This window comes from Syngnathoides biaculeatus, chromosome 7, assembly GCF_019802595.1.
Source record: "Syngnathoides biaculeatus isolate LvHL_M chromosome 7, ASM1980259v1, whole genome shotgun sequence".
NCBI classification, from domain to species: Eukaryota; Metazoa; Chordata; class Actinopteri; order Syngnathiformes; family Syngnathidae; genus Syngnathoides; species Syngnathoides biaculeatus.
Genome location: NC_084646.1, coordinates 19,058,777 through 19,085,224, shown reverse-complemented (window position 1 = coordinate 19,085,224; position 26,448 = coordinate 19,058,777). Strand labels below are relative to the sequence as shown.

General features: G+C 38.0%; 3 protein-coding genes and 1 long non-coding RNA gene across 11 annotated transcripts in view; 2 read left to right on the top strand and 2 right to left on the bottom strand.

Annotated features, from left to right (window-relative positions):
- Positions 1–1,664: 1,664 nt before the first annotated feature.
- mfsd8l1 (major facilitator superfamily domain containing 8-like 1) lies at positions 1,665–16,153 on the bottom strand. 2 transcript variants are annotated; one of them, XM_061825756.1, is made up of 12 exons: positions 15,704–16,153; positions 14,425–14,610; positions 14,269–14,331; positions 13,262–13,381; positions 12,425–12,504; positions 10,146–10,488; positions 8,891–8,964; positions 8,525–8,738; positions 8,053–8,175; positions 6,729–6,859; positions 6,444–6,529; positions 1,665–5,945 (listed from the first exon to the last, which is right to left on the bottom strand). In XM_061825756.1, the coding sequence occupies exons 1-11, from the start codon at positions 15,777–15,779 to the stop codon at positions 6,452–6,454; spliced, it is 1,488 nt and encodes a 495-aa protein (XP_061681740.1). In that variant the 5' UTR covers positions 15,780–16,153; the 3' UTR covers positions 1,665–5,945; positions 6,444–6,451. The 2 variants fall into 2 exon arrangements, with proteins under 2 accessions (XP_061681740.1, XP_061681739.1); XM_061825755.1 differs by having other exon boundaries at positions 1,665–6,529.
- Positions 6,446–13,368, top strand: LOC133503808 (uncharacterized). Its single transcript, XR_009795841.1, has 3 exons — positions 6,446–6,567; positions 8,068–8,199; positions 13,247–13,368. It is a non-coding gene; the product is annotated as an uncharacterized LOC133503808 (long non-coding RNA).
- Positions 16,154–21,049: 4,896 nt separating the features above from the next.
- Positions 21,050–24,902, bottom strand: polr2h (RNA polymerase II, I and III subunit H). Its single transcript, XM_061824539.1, has 6 exons — positions 24,557–24,902; positions 24,187–24,273; positions 22,698–22,781; positions 22,385–22,478; positions 22,128–22,211; positions 21,050–21,412 (listed from the first exon to the last, which is right to left on the bottom strand). The coding sequence occupies exons 2-6, from the start codon at positions 24,257–24,259 to the stop codon at positions 21,295–21,297; spliced, it is 453 nt and encodes a 150-aa protein (XP_061680523.1). The 5' UTR covers positions 24,260–24,273; positions 24,557–24,902; the 3' UTR covers positions 21,050–21,294.
- Positions 24,903–24,979: 77 nt separating this feature from the next.
- LOC133503199 (lisH domain-containing protein ARMC9) overlaps positions 24,980–26,448 on the top strand; it is a 29,478-nt gene continuing 28,009 nt past the window's right edge. For all 7 annotated transcript variants that reach the window (XM_061824538.1, XM_061824537.1, XM_061824536.1 and 4 more), the window contains exons 1-3: positions 24,980–25,519; positions 25,628–25,753; positions 25,918–26,088. In XM_061824538.1, coding sequence (XP_061680522.1) covers positions 25,445–25,519; positions 25,628–25,753; positions 25,918–26,088 — 372 coding nt within the window. In that variant the 5' untranslated portion in view covers positions 24,980–25,444. The remainder of the gene's footprint in view (positions 25,520–25,627; positions 25,754–25,917; positions 26,089–26,448) is intronic.

Genomic DNA, 26,448 nt, shown 5'->3' with positions numbered 1-26,448 from the left:
AATTAAACAGTTGATTCTATACATGGCAAACTCATTCTAGTGGCATCCAAATTTTGATAACAACCTCCAAAATGTATTTGACAACATGGCTGCAATAAAATATCAACAAAATTGGCAGTTGGAAGTCTCACAAAAAAAAAAAAAAACGTGCGAGAACACTACACATTATCGAAGAAAGAAGCATATAACAGGACATTATCCCCACTACACTAATCAGAAAATGACAAATGATATTTAAAATTTTAACTTATCAAGTTACAATACTATAATGTTGCATTGAATTTCTTTTGCGTATAAAGCAAAGGATGCAACATCATTTCACAAGCAGAGAGGGAATATCAAATAATATTCCTTTGTGCCTTGTGGGCGAAATTTGATTGAAATCAAAATTCACTAAATGCTGAAGGTAACGAATGCAATAGAGGAAAAGTATCCTGGTCTTCACTGTTCACTGTGTGATGATAACATGACGATAATGGTTATAGCCATGCATGGCCGCCGTCATCACAGCACTGAAGAAATGTATGCTTTACTGCTGGAATCTATATTGCTGCTGACACTTTGTTTGCGTACAGTAGCTCTACCATCAGACTGATGTACCTTTTTTCTTTCTCGTGCATTCCATTGCGGAGGCCGACTAACACTTCCTTTTATTCTCAGTGCTCTTTGCTATTTTTTTTTCCACACTTCTGGTCTCATCTTCCCTCCCCGAGTTTCCCCGATTCGTGTTCGGTTCAGCAGCAGGGCACTGGGTCACGACACTGGCTTGATTTTCACACCGCTCCCTCTATTGAACGACACGTCACGTTAATCGGGGTTAACAACTGCGGCGGTGCCTTGCTGAGCGGGGCTCCCATCGGCTTAACGCGGCCTGGCTCTGGTGATACAGATGGGCTGGTAATCTGTGGTCTAGTTGAGAGTGCAGGCACTTCTCGGCGGGCTGACTGCCTATCTTGGGCTCACGGTGCAGCGGTTAGTTGAAAATTTAAATGGTGTCACAGGGGCTCAGACCCACATCACCATAGAGTAGTTATACAGATATGAGACAAAGCAACATGGCAGCCATTCTAGTGCCCGTGTCGAGATTGTTGAGATTTTTTTTACTCTAGGTGACGAGCATTTTCTTTAAACTCTACTCTTTATATTTTGACCTTTCATTTACAGAGACCAATACATTTAAAAGACGTATCATGTAAAAATAAAACACTAAAACTGGTAAAACAATTTTGAATTGACAGTTTAATGTTCCACCCCAGCTCAGTAGATGGCAAGCGTGTGAATATCAAAGGGGTTGACAAATACTAAAATAGGGCAGGCCAATCCATGTATCATTTGTTCTTTGCATTTTAAATTGTCAAACAAAAAATTTAAATGTCTATTCAGTTGATTTTATGACAACACACACAAAAAACTCTGACATTTCTTACATGAATTGGATTGTTGGCTTCATGCTAACAACATGGGTTCAACTGATGTGCAAGATATGGTTTCATCAATGCTCTTTGCCTGTCTGATTGTATTGCTTTCAACGTATGTCCAAACGGAGCGCCACGTGCACTAGTAGACTTGGAGAAAATCACTTCAATGACACCTCTGTTTTCATTTTTTAACCATTGTACGATACATGTTTTTTGTGTGTGTGTGTGTGTGTGTGTGTGTGTGTGTGTGTGTGTGTGTGTGTTCGCATCCTGGTTGGAAATCTTGTTTTGTTTTTTTGTATTTTGATGCTGCCTTGCTAATTGCAAATTGATCAAAAGAATCATATGATAAGTAAGTTTCTTTCGGCTTGTCCCATTAGGGGTCGCCTCAGCATGTCATCTCAGATGAACGCACATATTTGTTTGGCACAATTTTTACACGAAATGGTCTTCCTGATGCGAACCTCTTAGGGAGTGGAAGCCGAGTGGGATAAGAACTCATGACCCCGAGTTTATCAAACCAATGCTCTAACCACTGAGCTATGGGGGCCCTAAAAATATGATAAGTAGGTAATTCACTATGATGAATTTGAATCTTGGAAGTGGTCATTCTTGTAATGTCAAGGCCTACAACAATGGCCTCGACAACAATTATATTTATATTGCACATTTTAAGGGAACCAACGATGTGGCATAGTCTGATGATGTCAAGATGTAAAAAATTTTATTATCGTCACAATATGAAAAATAATTGAACTTTCCTTTTATTAAATATAAGAAAATTGTAGTTATTGTTTTCCATATTCATATGTGATTGGCTGACAACCATTCCGGGGTCATCTTTCACTAAATGTCAGCTGGCAATGGCTTACAAGTCACCCACAACACAAATGAGAACATGTGGCATAGAAAAGTCCATACAATATGTGAAGTTGGATAAACATTGAAAACATTTTCATTGTATTATTCCAGTGATTTCTGGAAAACTGCATTTGGTATAAAATGTGCTAATCCCTAACCTTGAGGCCATACAGTACTCTCAAATAAAGCTGTTATGATGCAATATCATGGTGAGAGGTAAATTGATCCAGACTGCTTGGGAGAAAAGGAAGCAACTTGCAGTACAGTGATATTAAAATGGTCAAAGTAAAATTATTATGCAAATAATTTGAACAGGTGACTTCGGGGGCCTGCTTGAAATTGTAATGAGTACTGTACTTTTGAAAATAAGACAAATGAGTAAATGTGTCTTATTGCTGCATTATTGGCTAGCACGAGCCTTTTCTGTATCTATATAAAGAGGGTTGGATGAGGATTTTCATTAAAGAAACGTGGTAACCTGTGCTTCTGAAAACCTACCGTTGTGCAAAATAAATCAAACAAAAACAAAAAAACTCACAAGACTACAATAAAGACCACCCCTCATCCCTAGTGTTTCTAAACAAAAGGCTTACGTGAGTGAACGTCAGCTTCAAAAGTGCAGTGCAGTTTTTTTAAATGAAAGCAAAATTATCTCAACTAGGCAAAATATAAATGCACACTTTTGGATTAAAAAATTACAGAAACTGGATTAGAGCTGGTAAGAGGGTCAGGGTTTGAATTCAAATCCTACTGAAGTATCAAGGTCTGTTCTTCCCTCCGAAAGAACCACACAAAGAAAGGGGTTAAAGGTTAAAAAATAAAAAAAATAAATAAATAACTTAGCATTCACATCCAAAGTATAATTTTCTTTGAAATATTGAAGATGGGGGGTTTTCAAGCAAAGTATGACTGAAGCGTGACGGGTTTGGCAAATTCAGTGCAAGAGTATCTGACCAGTTTGCATTTCACTCAGTACTGGCTGTAGGTTGCACATATTTCATTATTTATTCACTCGGAGTCAGGGGGAGCATTACAAAACAGTGGGGGAAAAAAAACGAAAAAAGTTTATAGAGACAATTTTTTAAAATAACTAAACCTGGAACTTAAGTTAAAATTTTAAATTAAGACTCGTCTCCATCTCTTACCATCATAGCCCCCATGCAAAGTAGGAGCTTTTGTTATTGCACCCCTAACCACTATTCTTATCCACTCTTTTAAGACCCATCAGCATCTTGTTTTTGAGACAGTGCACCTCTTCAGCGCTACATGTTTTATTGATCCAAACGGCCCATCGTACGGACACTCGCATACTTTCACAGGTTTTTTGCTGGTGCCACCATTTTGATTTGACTCTGTAATGGAACACATTTGCAAAAAGGAATGTGTGACACAATCTTGCAACTAAATATTTTACCGGCCTGACATTTCATGCTCAAGATTTCAAGTATACTGCTATTTATTCCCATCTCGGTTAGTGTCATGAAAGTGTTGTGAAGTGTATCCTTCTTGAACCTTCAACTTCGTGCCCGATGGACGCTGCAGTGCACGTAAAAAAAGTAAAAATGGATGGAAATTATGATGTGCCGGTATGGTTATACCCACGGTGATGTGAGGCTACACAATGTCAGCATCACACGCACAGAACATCACCGAAATTTATCCCAGGCAAATCATTAACGAAGCCCGGAAGATAATTTAAAAAAAAAAAACAATAAAAATACTCAAGCCCTACTAAACTCTGCATGCCCTCATTCCCCTCCTAGAGAAAAACACAGTTCACCGAAAGTTCACGTCTGTTTTATTGTCGATGCTGGCCTTATATGCCTGAAACTACCCCTGCCATTGGCTGAAAACAAGGAACCAAACATTGCTCGACTACTGTTGATATGACACTTGACGTGTTCTACACCTCTGACCCTGATATGCAGGGTCGCTGTTCGGTCAGATTGGTGCTGGAGGCCAAGTGTGATTGGACTTTGTGTGTCTGTGTGTGCATGGTTGTGTTTAGGGGGGGGGAGACCTTTTGAGATTGCGGGGTGTGGACAAGTAGAGGCAAAAGCTCAAAATATCTCTATTTGGTCTGGTGACATTTCAGAATCTGCACCGCCCTACATAAAACAAGTTCAACTGGAGTTCATGGTTGAAGCCACACCCACTCGCCATCATGACACCAGGCGGGCGACGCTTCGCCATGGGCAAGAAACGGCTCAACTTGTCGCTCGTTTTCAGTTCTGACACAGTAATGACACCCAGTGGGCCTTCGTCCACAGCAACATTTTAGAATTGCTGGAAACTGCAATTTTGTTTTACACAATTACAAAAAAGCATCATTATTTTATTTCAAAGCAGAAATTTTAAAAACTCTAAATAAATGCTCTCACAAAACAATAATTGCATAATCTGTAAATAATGCATTAGACTGCTACACGATGAAAGGTTTGTGCCACAGCTGCCCTAAGTATCCAAATTCTTTTATATGATTAATAATATTTCACCTATGCGTGCGTGTGTGTGTGTGTGTGTGTGTGTGTGTGTGTGTGTGTGTGTGTGTGTGTGTGTGAGTGCGTGTGTGCGCATGTGTGCGCACATGGGCCTCATTTGTATTTTGTATATAACAAAGAAATGTATTCATTTTCAAAAATACAGTATAAATGATGAAATTTAAAAAAATATTGAATTGCAGTATAACGATATATTCAATGATATCAGCAAGGATAGAACATTTCTATAATACATTTTGTACTTTTTTCTTGCAATTTATGAACCAAATTAAAGAATATAGAAAAGTATGGATTATAAAATCTAGCTAAATGAATTTACTTCATACTGTATATTGTTCTGTTTTTTCTGATAATTTGTTATCGCAATGTGTTTTTTATGTTGTGTATATTTAAATTCAACTTAAAAATAAGGATACAAGGGAAGAATATTTTTTTAATAATTTATATCTTTATGTTTGAATAAAAAACAGCAATTATGGTTAGTTGTATCAAGATTGATAGCTACATATAAAATGAAAGCACTGAAATATTTTAATCAACATTCATTAAGGGTTATTAAAAAACACAATTTAGCTAATAATTAAATTTCTCTGATCACAATATTTGGGGATTTTTTGGGGGGACTAATTGAAATTGTTAAATATTAAAATGTTCACTTTGGAAAATAACTGAATACAGCAATATGTTTAACTGCACATACAACTAAATGCCCACTGCAAAAATTACACTTGCATGAAGTTACATTGTCAGCCACTTTAGTTGTCCAAGTGTGCTCACTAGTGGCAATTATAGGTACCACATCATAACCAGAAATAATTTTTGTTATGCCAACTTGAAAGCAATACAGCAGTTTATCCTATTCCTATATTAACCAATTTATACATCAGGCATATATAAAGGTCATGTATGTCATACACTGTAGATTTTTTCAACCCATAATTTAAATCAGGAAACAATTATTGACATTGTTAGTGCACACAAAATGACAATTGGACACATAATGTCAGCTGGATTCAAAATTTCCATGGGAAATGTACATAGTCACCAAGTAAGTCCTTTGATCTTCATTTGTGTGCAAAGTTGTTGAAGGACTGGGCCCTGTGGTACGAGGCAAGGGTAATGCAACAAGGAACCTTGGGGTTCAAAACAGAACCTTCTGCTTTTCCTTGGCACAAAGGGAAAAAAGTATGAGATAAAATCTACTTGGGAAATCCAAGCCATCTTCACACTTAAGATAGTATATAAATGGCGCACAGGCATAATTGATGGCTACCTCTCAGGGGGGGAAGAGGACTATTTCTATCCATCCATCCATCCATCCATTTTTGAGCCGCTTATACTCACAAGGGTTTGGAGCCCATCCCAGATGTCATCGGGCAGGAGGCGGGGTGAACTGGACTGAAATGGTTGCCAACCAATTGCAGGGCACATAAAGACAGACAACAGTTGTACTCACAATCACACCAAGGGGCAATTTACAGACTCCAATTAATGCATGCTTTTGGGATGAGGGAGGAAACCGGAGTGCCCGGAGAAAACCCATGCAAGTACAGGGACAACATGCAAACTCCACAAAGGCGAGGCCAGGATATGAACAGGATTTCTACTGAAGCAAAAAAATACAGTATAATCTATTCATTGACTCATCGCTAAACCACCTCACCAGCTAAATTAACAGCAGTTGGCGCTTTCTGCTTCGTCCTCTTGACAAGGTTCAACCAGCCGCTTGTAAGAGAAGACTAGCATCATCTGAAGAAAAACGTCACATCAAAGTTCAGTAATAAAAGGTATTCTCCTATTTACATTTTTTCAGCATGACAACTATTGTTTTTCTTCTTTAGGATGAGTCCAGGTTTATATTTTTCTCCATTAACAGGGATCTTTTGAGGATTTATAAAGATTTTAAAATGTATTTTCCTCAGGCTTCCTTTAGTTGTATGTTGCTTACCGTTATGAGTACCAGCAGTGCCATCATTACACCCATCATGATATGTAGGTTATTAACGAGCCCACCAGCCCACAACGGGCCCAGAATGGTCGCTAGACCTCCAACTGAGCGACGCACCCCCTGACTGAAACCTGCAAATCCAGAACACATTTAATGTAAAGCAATAAATATAAATATAATAAATGCACTGGGGCTTAGTGGGGCTAGAACAAGTGGAATATAATTAAGATTGCAAGCTATTCAAGACAAGATTACGTACATTTAGGAATCTACAAAATTCTATACTGTACATAAAAACAAATTTGCAACAAATGGGAAAAACAGCACATCAACTATAACTGATTTTAGAAATATACTAATGAAAGACCTTTCCATTTTTTTTTTCCTCAACACTTTCTCGTGATTCAGACGCTTTACTTGTGTAGCCACAGCTGCCTTGTGGCAGGCTGACAGACTGATGGTCTGACAGAAGTGTAGCAAAGTGGGGCTTTTACTTTGTGCATCAATGTTTCACTGGTAGGCCAAACATCTAGGGCTATTTTTTGTTTGTCTTTGGAAGGTGGAAGTAGGAGGAGTTGATCCCAGCCAATCACAAATGACATAGGGTGGAACAAATTGGGAAAAATAAACAAGGGAAAAAGGGTTTTTTTTTTTTCAGAAATGGGAAAGAGACAGGAGAGTGGCAAGTAAGGAATATACAGTACAAGTTTGCTGTGGTAATAATGAATTTCGTTGTTCTCAAAGCCAGTCAATTGATTCTAGGGTGGACTCGGGGGAAAAAAAGGTCTGACCATTTTCCCATGAAACTGCCAATGAGCACTGGTGAGAATCCACAGACTAAAGGCACGATACAAAATAGATGTGATCCTTTTCATTAAATAGGTTAGAAAAAGGGAAACGGCCAGTCGAATCTCATCTCATTTGAATACAGTTGTATGGACACAAAGTGAGAAGACTGTCAAATCACATACAGTAACACATGTAGACATTTCATACTAATCCACATTAATTCATCATTTGTCACTCTGCTCACTCACCCCAAAAGGTGGGTATAGACTATTCTTCTAAAACTGAGACTGACACAAATAAAAACTAAAATCGTGAATTTTCCACACACAAAAAAAAAACAACAACATGGTTTTTAAAAAAAATTGTTGGATTTGTAAAAATTTCAAAATTAAAAACTCAAAATGAAATAAAATCTAACCTTAATGAAAAAAATCCCCAAATATTATGATCCTGTTTTACATGTAACCAAATATAACCCTTTCCAATAATCTGAGCTATCTGAGTTCTTACTCTTTTGAGCTGCACTGTTTCTTACCTTGTGTTTTTACAGAGGTAACTTTGGAGAAAAGAGAAACCTGGGAAACAGCTACAAATGGCAGACCCAGAAGCTGCAGAAACATGCCTATGATAAACTCTGTCAGCTGCCATGGGAAACCACCTACACAAAGACAAGGCAAAACAGGTTCATGAAAGGGCCAGTTTTAGGAAGGGCTCCATTATTGCACGTTTGTTCAGCTACACTTTTTTTAGAAATAAAAAAAAAGTATTAACAGATAGCATTTTAAAGAGTTTTATCATGGAAGTTGAGAAAAACATTTACTGTACTTGAACAACTTTATAAAAGTCTGTTGTTGTTGGTTTATCAGCACAAACAAAATAATACTAAGACAATATTGGGGAGATAGTAGAGCTCTGTCCATGCTTTAATCAGAAGATAAAACATTCCCTACACGTTACACAGCCTTGTGATGGAGAAGCATAGGACGCAGGCCATAATGCAGACTCACCCAGCGGGTTGGACAGGAAGACAAGGCACCAGGCAGCAGCAATGATGCAAATGCCAAGGCCGATAGCCAGAATTACTCGCTCAGTAAAACGCTGGCTCAACCAGCGCACAAATAGGAAGCCAGCAATCACTTCCACGCCACAGATAGAGTACATGATACTGTTCTCCAATTCCCCGTAGTTGAAATACCTTTGGGTTAGTGGTGTCACCATGGTCTGGAGAACAAGTGGTGAATTATCATTAAAGCACTTGCAAAACTGTCATTTCAGGACTTTAAATAGTAACAGATTAGAAGCAAAGAATGCTCATTGTTTACTGTAAAAAAAAGAGTTTCATTTCTTTCAAGGGAAAAAAATATATACTGTACCTCAAGTGCTGTTTGATTAAAGAGGGTGATAAACTGAGCAGTCAGCAGCACAAGCACTTCTTCTCGCAGGAACTCTGCAGTTACAGGTGCAAAAAACAACGGTCAAAGTATGCATAGATGTGCAATTCGGAATTTGTGAAGTCAGTTAAAATTTCATGGTGGAAGATGACCATAATACTGTATACTGTATCTCACTAAGCATCTTCCGACCTACTCACCCCTGTTGAAATGATAGGTTTTTGTGATATAAATAGGAACAAGATATATTATTTCAAAACGTTTTACACTATTATGATTAACTATAAACTTTACAAGTCTTTTTTTTATCTCAACAAGAGGGGAACTAAAAAGTAACTTTGTTAAACAAAACAATGTGGTTCCAGAACCTCTTATAACTGGCAAGTGAATGTATTCAGAATTTACTACTTGCATTCAAATTTATGCTAAATGGAAGTCATCACACAGCTGCAACCTTTTAAAAAGCCTCAAATTTCAGCTGTTCTAAATTTTTTTTCCTGACAGTTTTTCATTTCACGACAACGTTCTTTTGGTCGTGAGCATTATAGTGCCAGGCATATCTTGTGGAGTTATGGCCGAAATGTTCAACCCTGGTTTCAGACGTGTTTTGGATTTTTTTTTATACCCTAACTAAACCAAGGATGACATTTTTGGCCATAATTGTTCTATGTTTGGTGCCAACAATACTGCTCATTATGAAAAGAACACCTTACTTGCAGTGAAGCGCGGTACTGGTAGCATCAAGATTTGAGGGTGTTTTGCTTCCGTTCGAACTTCCACAAAAGGTAAGGTATTATGAACAGTTTGAAAAAGGAGTTAGTGCTAGTACAAAAAACCTCGGCCTTCAGCAAGAAAGCAAATAATCAAAATTGAATTTAAAAAAATTGTAATTAATTCAGGAAAAGCCTACTAGCACATTTGAAATTTAAGGCTGATAAGAGGCACATTAAATGGTGGTAGGTGGTAATTTAACAGGAGTTTGAATATGATTCATTCCGAACAAAACCAGTGACATTATAAGAGGGTGTGCACACTTGTGCAACCACAATATCTCAGTTGTTTGGCTTTACGTTTCCTCTCAAACTATTTTTTGTCAAATGACTTGTGCAGGTTATACTTCACATTAATGTTCCAAACGTTTGAAATTATTTATCTTGGTCAAATTTCTTTACATCACAAACACCTAGCATTTTAACAGGGTGTGCAGACTTTTGATGTGTACCATAAAGTCACGTACCACGTGAGAGACTTAAGTATGTAAAGGGACTGGAGGACTCGTGGGATACTGAAGGCTCAGGAAATGGAGTAATTTCATTCAAGGTTGCATTAGAAGTTGCAGTAGAGTGATTCTTGTGCAAGTCCGCGCCAACCACAGAGCCGTAGGATCCCACCAGCTCCTGAGGTCGCATTAGTGGGTGGACCTCGTCATCCTCCTCATCTTCCTCTTCTGCAATCTTTTTTTCATTTCCCAACTCACTGCACTTTTTAAAAGTGTCCTGTCCTCTGTCCAGAGGTGGGAGATCCCAGTACATGAAGAACACAGCAAATTGAAGAAGAATCCACAAAAAACACATGAATAACTAGAGGGGACAAAGAGAGAAGATAATAAGGTTGCAGAAAATTTGTGTGGTTACCATTTGTATCATTTTCTTAATGTGTTTAAGGCAAAAACCTTTCCCAAAACTGCAGTCATAGCATTAGTCATAGTCATGTCTAGGCTTGAGTGTTGTACAGCCAACACATCTGGTATATGTGGAATGTCACATGACCAAACCTGGAAAACCAGTTACCAGGTTTCCTGTGTATGGTGTAAATAGCAAAAGAACAAGTTAATGACATGATGGTCTGAACCTGAACTTGGTAAAGCTTTGTTTTCTTCCTGTCTTTGGACAAAAGGTTAATGAATGTACAAACTATATATCATTTATTTATATATTTTACATGTAACCCCAGTTCAGGGTCTTGTCCGTCTTTCGCCCGAAGCTCGCTGTGATAGGCTCCAGCTTTCCCACAACCCTTGAGAGGATAAGCGGCTTGGATAATGACATGACATATATGTAACCACAAATGAAGCCTAAACATTGGCTATTGTGTTCTTGAGCTCTTGAACACATTTTGTATACAACAAAAGATATTACAAATGTTTAAAGTTCCCATGGCTGCTTTCTCAGGCCCCTTCACCTAAGCCAGAAGGAAGCGCTTCCACCTGTTTGCCAAACGCAGAAGTTGGTTGCACACATATCCCGTTAATGGAATTAAATACTAGAAACCCTCCAAAATATGTTGGGACTTTTGCCCACAGCGAATTGCTCCACAACAAATATGAGGAACATCATTGAATTAAAAATAATAATTCTACAGTGAGAAGTGAATTCATGTGAACCCTTTAGAATCCCTCAAATTTCTGCATGAATTTGTCATTACATGTAGTCTGAGCTTGAGACTAAATCACAAGAATGAACAATTTGTTTAAACTACAGTAATACCACACAAACAATTATGTCTTCATATTATTACAGAGCAAAAAAATAGAGGACAGAAAGAAAAATGTAAATGAACCTATGGATTTAATAACTGGTTTACTTCTCTTTTAGCGGGAATAACCTTTACCAAATGTTTCCTGTAGTTGCAGAAAAAATCTACACAATGATCAGGATGTACAGTATTATCATTGCTGTTTAGAACACTGTTGCAGTTCAGGAATATTCCTGGCATGTCTTGTGTTAATATCTCACTTGTGGTCATGCTACAGCATAATAATAAATTGGGTTGAGGTCAGGACTTTGATTGGGACACTCCAGAACATGGAGTAAACTGTATTTTCTTCTGAAGAGATTCTGCTGTTGATTTGCTTCTGTATTTTGAAGCATCGTCCTGTTGTGACACCTTTCCCCTTTAGAGCTTCAACTGTTGGACAAACGGCCTCAAGTTCTTCTGCAAAATATCTTGATAAACTTGTGAATTCACTTTTCCAGCGATGATAGCGAGTTGTCCAGGCCCTGAGGACACGATGCACTCCCATACCATCATGCTCTTTCCACAATGCTTTAAATTTAGATCAGGTTTTGTTCTTGGTGTGCTTTGCTATTTTTCCTTCACAAATGGCATACTTTGTTCCTCCCAAACAATTCGACTGTTTGCACCTGTCAACAGACTATTTTGCCACTCGTGTTGCAGAACATTACAGTGCTTGTTAGCAAACTTCACATTTAGACATCTATGCTTCCTCCCTGGTGTTCTCCCATGAACGCCATTCTTGTTTATTTGAATAAACTATTTAGGAAAATCACGTAAAAAAAAAATTGAAACTCAGTATATTTGTTTCTGTGGTATTAGAGGCTCAGAAAATGGAAAACGGTCTTAGTTAAAGCAGACTGTTCAGTCTTGTGATTTTAATGACGAGCAAACCCTATTGAATGACCAATTTATACAGAAATGTAAGAAATTCCAAATGGTTCCCATATTTTTGGAACCCACTGTATTCAGATAAATTGATCGACTCTTGAGTGTCCTTACCCCTGGTGCGGTGTATGCATTGACAACAAAAGGACCCAGACGAAAATCAAAAAGTCTCAGGAAGATGTTAAATGCTGGACCTACAATGAAAGAAAGGTACAATGTGGTAACCAGACCAGTAGCAGGTGTTTGTGCCTAAACAGGGGAAATTATAAATGAAAAATTAACATGTCACATTTATTAGCATTATTAGAGAGACCTCAACCCATCCATTCATTCATGCTCAGGGTCAGAAATTAGCTGGAGCCTATCACAGCAGACTTTCTGCCGGATGCAGGGAAACTCCTGAACTGGGTCGCTGTAAACTACAGCGCAACAGACATTAATTACGTAAGGGAAACAGTGCTTTGTATTAAATAGAAATGTTTTTAAAAAAACACCTCTCTTCTCTTAATGCACGATTACCAATGGCTCCATCATGGATGAAGACCAATGAATACGTCCCCATAGTGAGCTACAATTGTAAAAAGCAATCATGGACAACTGGTTAGCACATGTGCCTCACAGCTCTGAGGACTGGGGTTGAATCCCGGCCCCACGTGTGTATATTTTGCAGGTTCTCCTTCGGTTTCCTCCCACATCCCAAAAACGGGTGTGTAAATTGCCTGTCGGTGTGAATTTGCGTGCGAATGATTGTTTGTTTATATGTGGTCTGTGATTGATTTGCGACCAGTACAGGGTGTCCCCTGCTTCTAGCCCAAAGATAGCTGGGATAGGTTACAGCACACCCACGACCCTAGTGAGGATAAGTGGTGCACAAAATGAATGAATGGAAAGATGAATGGATGAATAATCCATCCCACCCTAATTGATCTTTTACAGCAGTGTACCACTCACCAATCACAAGGCCCACTTGTCGACACACCATGACTGCAGCAAACACAGTGGAGCGATCTTCTGGGGCTGTGCTTCTTGTCAACAAACCAAAGATGGATGAGCCGGCGCCTGTACCAATGCCTGAAGAGAACATGTCCAGCTTACTTTACCTTTTCTGGATTCCTACAATAAGCTTCAGGCTTTACGGGAAGATATTTTTTTGTAGATTTGGAGAAGATCAGTTGAAAATTGGGTTACAACACCATTATCTATCCTTGGACTTCAGTTGAAAAATGAGGGCTAAGGCATATACTTTTTCCCCCCGAGTCAGACCTCTGCCACAATATAATTACGAACCATTCTTAGTCCATGCAGTGCCCATTCGGCAGAATTGTTACTTGCTTATTCATAATAATTTGGCCCGAGTTTGCAACTACAGTACAGCATGCAGTTAGCCATCAAACCAAGGGTTTCCATAGAACTCAATGACACACCCACAGCATTTGGAAACTGAAAGAATGTCTCAATTCTGAACCATTGTAAAAGTGTCGTTTTACATGATTTCCCATTTTTCACACTCATTCAAGTTTGTCCTGCTAGTTAACAATACTCTTGGCTTCATTTTTTGGTCACTTTACGGGGAATAAGTTACACAAATGCAACAATGCTGGTCTGTTACATTATTGTGATAAACTTAACCAAGCGGAAAGGTTCCTGATATTTTTGGTTGATACATACGCCATTGGTGTGATTATCTTATTTCCTTCTTTCATATTATTTGTCTGGACAAACACACTTCTGTGTTTACACTTGTCACAATGAAAATGAAGATTTAGATGACTTTTTTAAAAATCGTTTGCAGTACTTGCATACCACTACACTGACCACTTTTACAGGCATTCATTTTCACATTGTTCTCAACAACTACAGTTTTCAACACTTACACAGCAACAAAGTACTGGAAAATGTACTCCAAAAATAAAGAAATAACGATTAAAAGAGCATCTAAATGCATGACTACGCCTTACCTGCCACGAGTCTGCTGGACAGTAGGAGCCACTTGGAAAAGCCCATAAAGTACATGAAGTTACCTGAAAAGTCAAAAGAAGGGAACAGTTAAATACAAAAGAATACAAAAGCAGGAACAAATGACTAATCAGAATGCAAGAGAGGTGTTAACTCACCCACAATCTCAAAAAGGTTGGCAAAAAAAATTATCTTTTTCGTGGTTTGCGTTCTGTCAGACCAGTGGCCAAACAGTGGTCCCGAAATGAGACCACTAAAGCTGAATGCTGATAGGGCCAAACCCAGGAAATATGATGGCGCCTCTAATGTTTGCAAATACTTCCATATAGTGGGGAGTATCACAGCTGGGGACAAAGACAAGAGGGATTTGCTTAGAACAGATACACAAAAAAATATTTTTATTTCAAAGCAACTGGAGTTAAGAAGATTGGGTAAAGGGTTATTTACATTTTCTAAACAAACTGGATGACCAAAATTTCATAAATCCACTCTGGTCATCGGAAGTATAGGCCTGAAGAGATCCTTGCATATGACACTACGTAGACATGAGTTTAAAGAGCAATTTTCTGGCCCTTATTGTGGAAAAAAAAGTCCTATTGACAAAACAGATTGATGACTCATTGAATTTCACATTTCTAGGGTAAGTGTGCATACAATGAATTGAATGTGTGCAGACTAGAAAGAAATTTCAAGACACTTGTTCCATGGTGAATGTCACTATGGCGTCTCCCTGACAAAGATTTCTCTATGTAAACCTGGTGAAGTGATGAGTACCATTGTGTGTTGGAATGTAATCCAGACACGCCCTTCTGTTGGTTTACAATGTAACTTTGGAAAATTAGTTACATACTTATACCTTCATGTAATTTCAAGTGTCAAAAAGTTGTTTTATGCTGTATTTTGTGTGAGGAATAGTGAGTGATCAAGGAAAGCTAATCAGTATTAATCAATAAATTACATAGACCATTAATGAACATGGCCAAATTTACAATTAAATCCCTTACAGTCATTATTTCTGATCAAGTTTATACTTGTGTTTACATGGAGACTGAATAAAACTATGTAGGATAAAGAAAAAGAAGATCCTCAAATGTTTTTCTTTTGGCATCACGTTAACGTCCACTATAGAGATAATCATGGCACAAGTAGTCCGAGACCATTTTGGAGTAGTATATTACATATTAAGTACCAGTGTAATCACGTTATCTTAGCTGTTAAAATGTACCTATAACTGCATTTATAACAAAAATGACCATATCTTGGCTGGTCAAATGTACCGAACTGTACGTGAACAGTGTACATGGTTATAATGTATACAATCAATTGGTTCAATGCGATTACCTTTAAATGGAGATTCTGGTGAGAGTATCACTAATTCCTAAAAGATGATACCCAATTGTTCATACAAACTAAAGGTCACAAAGCATTTGTACTTACCATACTCCACGCCGCTCAACAGAAAGATGAGTCCAATGGTAAAAAACGTCAGCTTCTTTTTCCGTCCATTATGCATGGTGATGGGTTGCTATACACTTTGATTCGCCCTTATTATTCGGCTGTTATATTTAAATGTTAGCGTCTCAGCAAAACGAAAGTGAACATAATTCTCAAAATGCGGCTTCCAATTTCATTGATCAAACCCGCAGTGCGTTTCTTGTTTTTTTTTTTTTTTTTTAATCTAATGCGTCTCGAAGACACAGGACCAGTACCCTAACAGTTGGAAACCGTTTAGTTCTCCTCTCAGTCATAAGGTTTGTTCCCGGTTGTATTTAAAAATCCGACAAAAAAGTAGAACTGACAGACCATTTTTGCGAAAAAAGGTTGCACAAGCACCCTCTCCGCTCTTGCGTATTTTAATCCCGCAACCATTCATCATTTCCGGGTATGCGATTACACCTCGACCAATCACAAACTCTGATTTAGCTCCAAACCATATTTTTAATGTTAGCCTTTAAAAAGACGTTTATTCTTTTTCAACGCAACATTCGAATGTGGTGTCGTTTCTTAACATGAACAATGATAATAGCCCAAGCTGTTATGTTCGCCCTGCGTTTCAAATTGTGCAGTACTATACTGTTACAAGGCAATTTTGTTCAATTTAAAGTTTACATGTACTTTAACAAAAATAATTAAAGATTTGTGGAATTTCATTCAAACAACTTTGCGGAAAAAGTTCGTTAAAACGGCAATTTCGGGTCCATGTCAACAAAATTAACTCCATAGTTGGATGAAATCAATGTGGAAAAAATTGCCCAACAACATCGCTGTCCTCTGACTCATAAACCTTCCTCTCGATCAGTGTTTCTCTTTATATCTAAATATAATAGCACATTTGATGGAAGTTTACTGAATGAACAATGATGTATGTGTAATTAGAAAATAATTTCTGGACAAATTAAGTGAAATTGAATAAATCCCCGCAACATCCCCATTAGCCTTTCTGGGCACATTAGTGTGCCCTGCACCCTGTTTGGGAATCCCTGGTGCACCTAATAATCCAATGATTCATTGTTTTAGCCGCTTATCCTCACAAGGGTCGCAGGAGTGCTGGAGCCTATCCCAGCTGTCAACAAGCAGGAGGCGGGATACACCCTGAAGTAGTTGCCAGCCAATTGTAGGGCACATAGAGATGAACAACAGCCACAATCACACTTAGTGGCAAATTAGAGTGTCCAATTAATGCCTGTTTTTGGGGTTGTGGGAGGAAACCAAGTGCCCAGAGAAAATCCACGCAGGCATGGGGAGAACATGCAAACTCCAAACAGGCGCGGCAGGGATTGAACCCAGGTCCTCAGAACTGAGGCCAACACTTTACAGCTGCTCCACAGTTCCACCGCATTTAATAATTTTGTTTGAAATTGTTTGCATTATAGTATTGATCTTATTTCTACCACTAAAGAAAGGTATTAAGGAACTGGGCAAACTGGAACCTATCCCAGTGGACTGTGAGTGACTATTCTCTTGACTGGTTGCCAGTCAATCTCAAGGTACAACAGAAAACCAATCACTAGAGAAAATAAAGAAAAAATAAAAAAATAAAGGTATACTTAAATATGACATTTGAAAATTTTATATTGATTAGACCATTATGTCCCCTATTACATTTAAATGTGCACAGTGTGCAAGGTCTTTCTGTGCCCTAATGTCTGAGCCTTTTGCAGTGCTCCTCATCAAGCCACCATCCTGTGACATCAATTACCAAAGCGACATTGTGCGGAAATTCCACACAACACTCTGCCCCTTTCAGTCCTACCCTGAATTCAATTTTGACTTTTCATTGTCCACTATTTTCAGTGTAACAGGCTCCAGTATACTGGGGGGATTCTGCCACTTTAGGACAAGCTGCTTTAAATGTCTAAAATGCTCAAATTAGCCTACCCAGTCCAATCCATTTTAGCTGCTTGTGTGATGCTGTTTAAGATGGGGTATGGCTGCATCGCACATGGAATCAACAACAATTTTATTTAAAGAGAATAAATTTAAGAATAATTAAAAAAATTTATTATTAAATTGAATATGCATTGTGCAATCAAAACAGGGCATTCCTATTCTATTTTTTAGGCACCAAGTGGTATTTGAATTTGCGTGTTATTTGTGTGTTTGTCAAAGCTGTGGTCAGCAGCCAAAAAAGGGAAACCGATATACCTGACAAATAGCACCGACAAAACAGTTATAAAAATACATTAGAGTTCAGTGCTGCATTCAGAAAAGTAAGTGGACTGCCAATATTTAATATTTGTCATAATTGTCACAATAGCATAAAATTAAAGCACATTTGTTTCTGTTCTGGAATGCAAATAATTGATATCCATCCATTTTCTTTCCCGCTTATCCTCACAAGTGTCGGGGGAGCATGCTGGAGCCTATCCCAGCTGTCAACGGGCAGGAGGCGGGGTACACGCTGAACTGGTCGCCAGCCAATCCCAGGGCACATGGAGATAGACAACAGTCACACTCACACCTAGGGGCAATTTAAAGTGTCCAATTTATGTTGCATGTTTTTGGAAATGTGGGAGGAAACCGGAGTGCCCGGAAGAAACCCACACAGACACGGGAAGAACATGCAAACTCCACACAGGCGGATCCGGGATCGAACGTGGGACCTCAGAACTGTGAGGCCAACGCTTTCCAGCTGATCGACCGTGTCGCCCTGAATAATTGATATTTTCATTTTATAAAAATTATTGAAAAAATAATATAGAGCATTTTAGTAAACAATGGATAATTTAGAATTATAAGTATAAAATCCAATTTCAATGAAGTTGGGACATTGTGTTAAATATGAATCAAAACAGAATACAATGATTTGCAAATCATGTTTAACCTATATTTAATTGAATAGTCAACCAAGACGAGATATTTATTATTTAAACAGATTAACTCTGTTTTTAGCAAATACAGTCATCATTAATTTAGAATTTTATGGTTGGTACACATTGCCAAAAACCAATACTGAATGCCTGTGACATTCGATGTCTCAGGTGGCACTGCATCAAAAACTGACATCAATGCATGAAGGATATTATCACATGGGCTCAGCAACATTTTAGAAAATCAATGTAAGTAAACACAATTTGGTGATACATCCGTAATGCAACTTAAAACTCAACTATTCAAAGCAAAAGCCATTTATTAACAACACGTAGAAATACCACTGGCTTCTCAGTAGAAAAGTGTTCTCTGGTTCAACGAGTCCACAATTAAAGTTGTTTTGGGAAATTGTAAACATTGTGTTCTCCGGGCCAAAGAGGAAAAGAACCATACAGACTGTTATGGACACAAAGTTCAAAACCAGGCAGCATTGATGGTATGAGTCTGTGGTTTGCACCAATGGCCTGGGTAACACACATCTGTGAAGTCATCCTGAATTCTGAAAGTTACATAGAGCTTTTGGAGAAACATAGGGTGCAATCCAAGCAATGTCTTTTTCATGGACGCCCCTACATATTTCAGCAAGACAATGCCAAACCACATTCTGCACGTTACACCAGCAAGGCTTCGCAGTAAGAGTACATGTATGAGTATGTTTGCGAGATGAGTCTGGTCTGCGTCCAGTCCAGACCTGTCTCCCATTGAAAATGTTTGGTGCATTATGAAGGATAAACCACAGCAACGGGAGATCCCAGACTGTTGAACAGCTGAAGCTTTACATCAAGAATGGGAAATTATTCCACCTACAAAGCTTCAATAATTAGTGTCCTCAGGTCCCAAATGTATATTGAATAGTTTTAAAAAAGGTGATGTAATACATTGGTAAACTTAACTCTGTCCCAGCTTTTTTGGGAACATGTTGCAACCATAAGATTCTAAGTTGATTATTTACTTAAAAGAAAAAAAAGTTTGAACATTTACCATCTTGTCTCTGTTGTGTAATCAATTAAATATTGAACATGATTTGCAAATCATTGTATTCTGTTTTTATTTAGGTTTAATACATCCCAACTCCATTGGAATTGGGTTTGCACAAGTTGCTTCAAGGAGCTTCTACATACTGGTGTATTATCCGTGACAGAAACATTAAAAAAAACTTTCATTGGGATGAGTGGTGGTTTCGTGAATGTAAGCATATATTATAATGGCCATGTATGGAGGAAATGTGTCAGTAGTTATCTGCTACCTCAGGCTTAAGTCAAATAACCTCATATTTGGATGAAAGATGCTGAAGAGTGGCAGAACAGCTCCGGGGACGAGGGTTAAAATTCCAACCCCGACTGTATGGAGTTCCCATGTTCTCCCCATGTCTGTGTGGGTTTTCTACAGGTACGCGTTTCATCCAACATCCCAAGAACATGCATGGCAGGTTGATTCAGTGGGTTTCAAACTTTTTTATGCATGCACCCCTTTTTGGAGATTAACATTTTTCACAAGTACCGTATTGAATGCCATAGAACTCAAAGGATACTCCAGGTGACCTAACAAATCAGTTGCAGTACACATCAATGTTGAACACTGTGTATAGTATTGTTGCCCATTATTTTTTTGAACTAGCACAACTTAAGTGCATATAAAGTTGCCAGAGATGTTACCTGTCATGTTGCACATATTATTGAGGATCGTTCTTCCACTTCATGCATTCTTCACTGAGCTGTTTCACTTATCTTTACAGCACAAACACCCCTAGGGAAAGCAGCTAGTACTTTTCTCCATTTATAACTCTGTCTTACCATGGATGGATGAACAAGGCTTTTGGAGAGTTTTTTGTGCTACTTTCATGAAGGCATGCAGTTGTAGGTATTCTGGGAGCTGTTTTGTACCAGGCAAGGTCAACATTGGGTAATGCTTCTTGAGAATAGAAAAGTCAAACATGGTGTGGGTGTTTTTTTTAAGAGTAGCATTAACCAACACCTCTAGTCTTGTAACAGTGATTGGACTCTTGGTTGGCCTGACTCTGATTAGGTCTTGAAGTCATTAGCCTAGTGGTCCACATACTTTTCCACTTGCAACGCAAATATTTACATGGCATGGCATGGCGATTAAACACAGCACATGAAAATAAAATTGTGTAGTATTATCACACTGTCTATTGTTACGACTTCAATGATGGTATCACATTTTATAAAATCCAGGTCATTTACGAAATGCTTACATTCAGTGCAAGTGGGTAACTTTTTTTGCAGTTTTCCTTTATAGTTACAATTATGAAGGTGACACCATCAAAAATGCTATTTTTGAAATCCAAAAACCACAGCATTTTTGGAAACATTAAAATAACTGTTCCATATTTCTGAAACCACAAAATGGATGCAGATGTACAGTATCCGAAAAACAGAGCCCTTTTGTACATATATTTAAAAATAAATTTATTTACAGAGTAGGAAATGGAGGTTGTAGCAGTTGACGTGTAACAGTCTAACTGCTCGTCTATTTCTCAAGAGGAACGGTTTGTTTTTGTTCTCTTAAATCTACAAATATAACATGGAAACACTGGTTCTATGTAACTTCAGTTTCCTTTAAATGTATTCTGTTCAGTATTGTTTATGAAAATTCTGACAGAGGGAACAGTGAGGAAAAGAGGGGCGAGCTGAGTTTTAGAAGGCCAGTTTCTTCATGAGGAGGTAGACCCTTGAGTCCACTTCGAAGCCGTGAAGGTTGTTCGCATCTCCCTGGAGCCTCATGAGGAGGCCACCGTAAGAGACATAGGCAGAGCTGAAAGTGGGATAAGCATTATTGAACAAAAGATACAGGTATGTACTTTTTGTCATCTATCATTAAAGGAAGCCTCCATAAGCTTCTATTATTACACATCGGAGGGGGATGATTTTCTGAAAACAACAACAACAACAAAAAAGTCATCAATGATAACCACAAAAGAAGATGTTAAAATACTTAATGCTCGGGTGTCCAGTTCATTTTTGCCATGGGCCAGAATACAGTTATTGTTTCCCTAATTGGGCCATTACTGTACGACTGTGATACCTTATAGAAGTCCAAGTGCTATTATTACTTGAAAAACCTGGTGGATAACTGGTCATGAAATGAGAAGTCAAGGGAAACATTTACAGTATTTCATTCACTTCAAAAAGGAGTTTGCTAACAAACAAAAGCTTGGAATATTAACAAAGTGAAGTAAATTGGCAATTTGAGTCGATATTTTAGAAAGAAACATGCAGTAGATTCACATTTTTCTTGAGCAGGCCACATAAAATGACATGCCGAGCTGAATCTGGTGCTTGGGCTTTAATTTTGACACCAACGCAATGGACCCTTCAAATATGATTAACTATACTTTTAACACGTCACCATTTTCTAAGTAAATGGACTATCATTCAAATACGGAAACGTTTTTGGCAACTGTATGGGTTAATATCTAAGATAAACTGAAGACAGAAAATGGAAAAAGAAAAAAAAAAAAAAAACTCACAGCCGTGTTGCCGCTTCTGTAGAAGTCTCATCACCTTCAATCTTATAAACCTTCCCATACATCACATAATCAAATTGGTCCGATCTGAAAAATTACAATGAAATTAAACCTCAAGCTTATGTACATTATATATCTATATATATATAGATATATAATGTGTGTTTTTGCACAGTGTATGTAAACTTCTCCTTTCAACTGTTTACACACAAAAATACTATTTCAAACAAATGTGTAAGTGAGCATTAGTAGAAACATACCGAGACGGTCTATCATCTTGAGGATTGTACTCCCCATCATCTGGCGTTCCATCTTCATATAATGTGCTGGCTATTACCAGTCGGAATTTGTCACCTTGATGAGTTGAAGAGTGTTAATTTTACTCTCCATTTCTGCATTTGGTGTATAGCTTCACAGACTCTCATACAGTAAATGTTAATATTTTAATGGAATTACTACATGCATGAATGCTACACAATTTATTAATTTGTAGGGCTAATATTACCAATTAAATGATTTGTGCAACTACTCTAGAGTGAAGATGACCTTTGATGACCTGAAGAAGACCCTTACCCAGCTCTACTGGATAGATTTGAATGTTCACATCCAAGATTAGGTCCATCTTAAAAGATTCACTTTCACAATGCAGACGAGACACTGTGGAAAATAATCAGTAGCACAAGTGATTAAGAAGTATGATTATACGATTAATTGCAAAGAGGCTGATAAGTTGTATTCCACTTGCGCCCACAGGGTGGCATTGTTGAATGTTTGAAACTGCAGACATGGTTGACTCAAACTCCAGCAGTAGAAGTAGTAGTAACATAATGCAGAACAAATTAAGTCCTAAGATTATGTAAACAAACAAAAAAAAATGTGTAACAATTGCATTAAGAGTGGGTCAATAAATCATGCCTGCGGTCTGCGGGCATTAATGGGCTCATGCTTAATTCCAAGTGTTAACATCTTTACAATTGAACAGGTTAAAATGGAGATCTAATTGGTATGCACTCAGGGTATGTTAAAACAAAAAAGTAAAGGTTTTAATGTAGTTGCTGGCTTCTGCCAAATTATTGGAATGATCAGTTCATTTGTCAACTTCAGTAATATGATTGTTTACCTCCTACGGGAATATACTAGCTCTCAGGATAATTCATGTGCAAACTGACTGAGATGAGCCAAGCTGCGATCCGCATCTATCCCTAATCAAGTAACCATCCTATCCCAAATAGATTGCATCTTTTGGTTGTTACCAAATCATGATTGGAGTCTAGCAAAGTGTGTGTTTCTTTCGGCTTGTCCCTTTCGGGGTCGCCACAGCGTATCGTCTCAGATGAACGCATGTATATGTTTGGCACAATTTTTACGCCGGATGCCCTTCCTGACGCAACCCTTCTCAGGGAGTGGAGGCCCCAGTGGGATACGAACCCACAACCCCGTAGCTCAAAGTAACATTATTAAAAGGGGCTACACTTTACCATCACTGTATACTGAACTAAAGCATTAACATTAATAAGTTTGCTTAAACGATGCAATGCTGAGTCGTCCCCTCTCCAGTGAACACTTGTAGGATCAGTTTTTGTGTGTTACAGCAAAACATGCTGGATGACTCAACAATTACTGGTTAAGGAATGGGACCATTCCACAAATGTGACGTAGTTGGGAATCAGCCTAAGAAAGCAGTGGTAATCTCTTGCGGCTTCATATAGTATGGATGGGTAAAATGATGCATAAATATGCATCTGGGTTTTTTTCTCATTTATTGTACTGTGGGAGAGTACAATCATCCAGTTCACCAATCAACTCAAAACAACAGTGAATACCAACAGTGGAATATTGCAGATTTCGGCACATTTTGGGGAGGTATGGTTGTTACCGATGCATTGTGTTTCACAAGTTACATTTTGTTGTCAAATGTATCACTTAGTTTATAATTACAATAGAACATCAATGGCATTGAATTATGTTTCCATTGAGTTTTGCAGGGCGCACACAAAACATCATCAATAAATCCACTTTTTTTTAAATTAGGAAACAGGCTTCCTATCAAGAGAAGACGCACCTCTGTCAAACTTCTTTCCATCTGGATCAATGTCTTTTACGTCGAAGATATCCTCAAAAAGAATTCCAGCCATTTGTTTCCCTGTTTCTGCCAACAGAAATACAACATATGATAGAAATATAAAATATAATTACACAAGTAAATTGAGGGAGTAACTACTTAGATAATGAGCAGTACACTTCTTATGTCCCGACTTAATGATGTAATACCATGATGGCATATTTTTTTTGACATAACAAAATGAGAACTACGGAGTTTCAAAAACCAGTTTAGCTTGGCAGTCTTTCTAAAATAAACCTTAAAACGTCGATTTTCCCACTATGCTATCTAATAGCTTTAGCGTGTTGAGCACCCATTACCCGAAGCATACCTCTTTGACGTTGGTGTACTACGTTCCTCTGTTTTGTACACAGCCAAGCTTCACATACACTCGGTTATAGCAACAAGTGTGAATACAGTAGACACTTAATTTCTAGTTTGGTTAAATCGTCATTCATTCAAAACACCGTGTGGCGGTGAAATCAAACAACGTGCTCAACCTTTGACACAGCATCTACTTCCGCCAAGAGCTTTCAGCCATACTATTTGTCATGTTAAAATTGACGTTGGAAAATATCCCATATAATTTACAATATACATATATCATTTTTGTTAGCATTGTAGGTAGCTCGGGCTTATGACACAATTTAAAACTATAAGTACAGTACAGTAGTATATCGTTTTACGACATTTTTGTTTTACGTCATTTGGTTCCACTTTGCAGCTTCAACCATCTGGTTGCTATGTGGTTAGCGTCTTCTCTATGTACCGTTGATAGCTAATGGATGTCGCACTTATATTGATGTAGTGTGAAAAATGCATGCTTTTATTCTTATTTATGTTGCGTTGTGACCTTTAGATCTTGAACGCCAGCCCTGTTAATGTGTGAATGGGCTATGGACGAGAATAAGTGTTGATTCACTGTGCTGGAGAACAGTTAATACTAATAAGCGAAGAGCTCGCTACAATTCCATTGAAGATTATATTTTTGCAATATTTATTATTTTTAAGGTAAACTCTAACGGACCTACTTGAAACGAACTAAAATTAATGAGACATCTTATCTTTTTTTACTTTACGAAACGGATTTACCGTCCGTAGTGTGGTAAAATTGAGAAGCTGATGAATGGTATTTTGGAAACAAAACCAAACTGAGATCGACGTGAGGCAGCTTTCAGGTCTGAATTTATGTACGTTTTAAGAAGTAGTAGATACTCATATGAGTTCCAGGGAAGAAGTAAAGATGGGGGATATCTTAGCCACTGAAGCCAATCTGCTCGGTATGATTAAGGAGGTATAAATAAATATCCATTGTATGAATACGTTGTGTACAGTATAACAAAAAATGCATCATTCTGATCTGTTAGCATTCAACTGTATTGCTTACTTTTTCTTACTATAGTACCTTAAGGCGGAACAGTTTGATAGCACGGTTCATAGTTTTGACAAGGAGTGCAAGAGCAAAGGAAAGCTTGTGTCCAAGCCTCAAGGAAATGCTCTGAGAGACGTTAAAACTCACATCGTCCAGGTAAAATGTAAAATAGCCTTTTAGGTTGGTTTGTTGAAGCTATGACCTGACAAGTTCAACAGCTTTATTTTAGGATAACTCATGAGAAACTGTGTATAGCCAAGTGTATTGTGTATTTCAGATGTCTTAACTAATTTCCCTTCCGACCCTTTGTCTTTGCACAGAAAGACCTCCTTAGTTCTTTCAGTGATGGAGACTACAAGGTGTTCTTTAAGGTGTGGACAGAGAATATTCTATTTGATCTAGATTACACCAATACTGAGGCCCAAAAGCTGGAGTTCTACCTTTATATCCACTTTACCATCTACCCACTGAGAAGCCAACCTGGAACACAAGTACGTATTTTGTATCATTTATATTTTAGGATCCTTTTGTATTCTGACAGCAGGTATAGTACATGTCAACTGCTCAACATCTCCACAAACATGTACGATCCAAAGCATGTCGCATTCGAGCAAGTTATAGGACAGTATTTAATTCAGTATATCTTACCCACCTTGGTGTCCTGTCCATTGAATTATGGCTATTCAATTAATCATTTGTTATGCTCTGTACTAAAGACCCTGTATTACTGGGGCAAAATTTTCACACCTTACTGCTTACAAACAGGTGCTGGACTGCTTAGATGGATTCGAAACCACATAATGATTTGAAAAAATACAACACAATTTAACATTTTATTCTTCAAAGAGCAT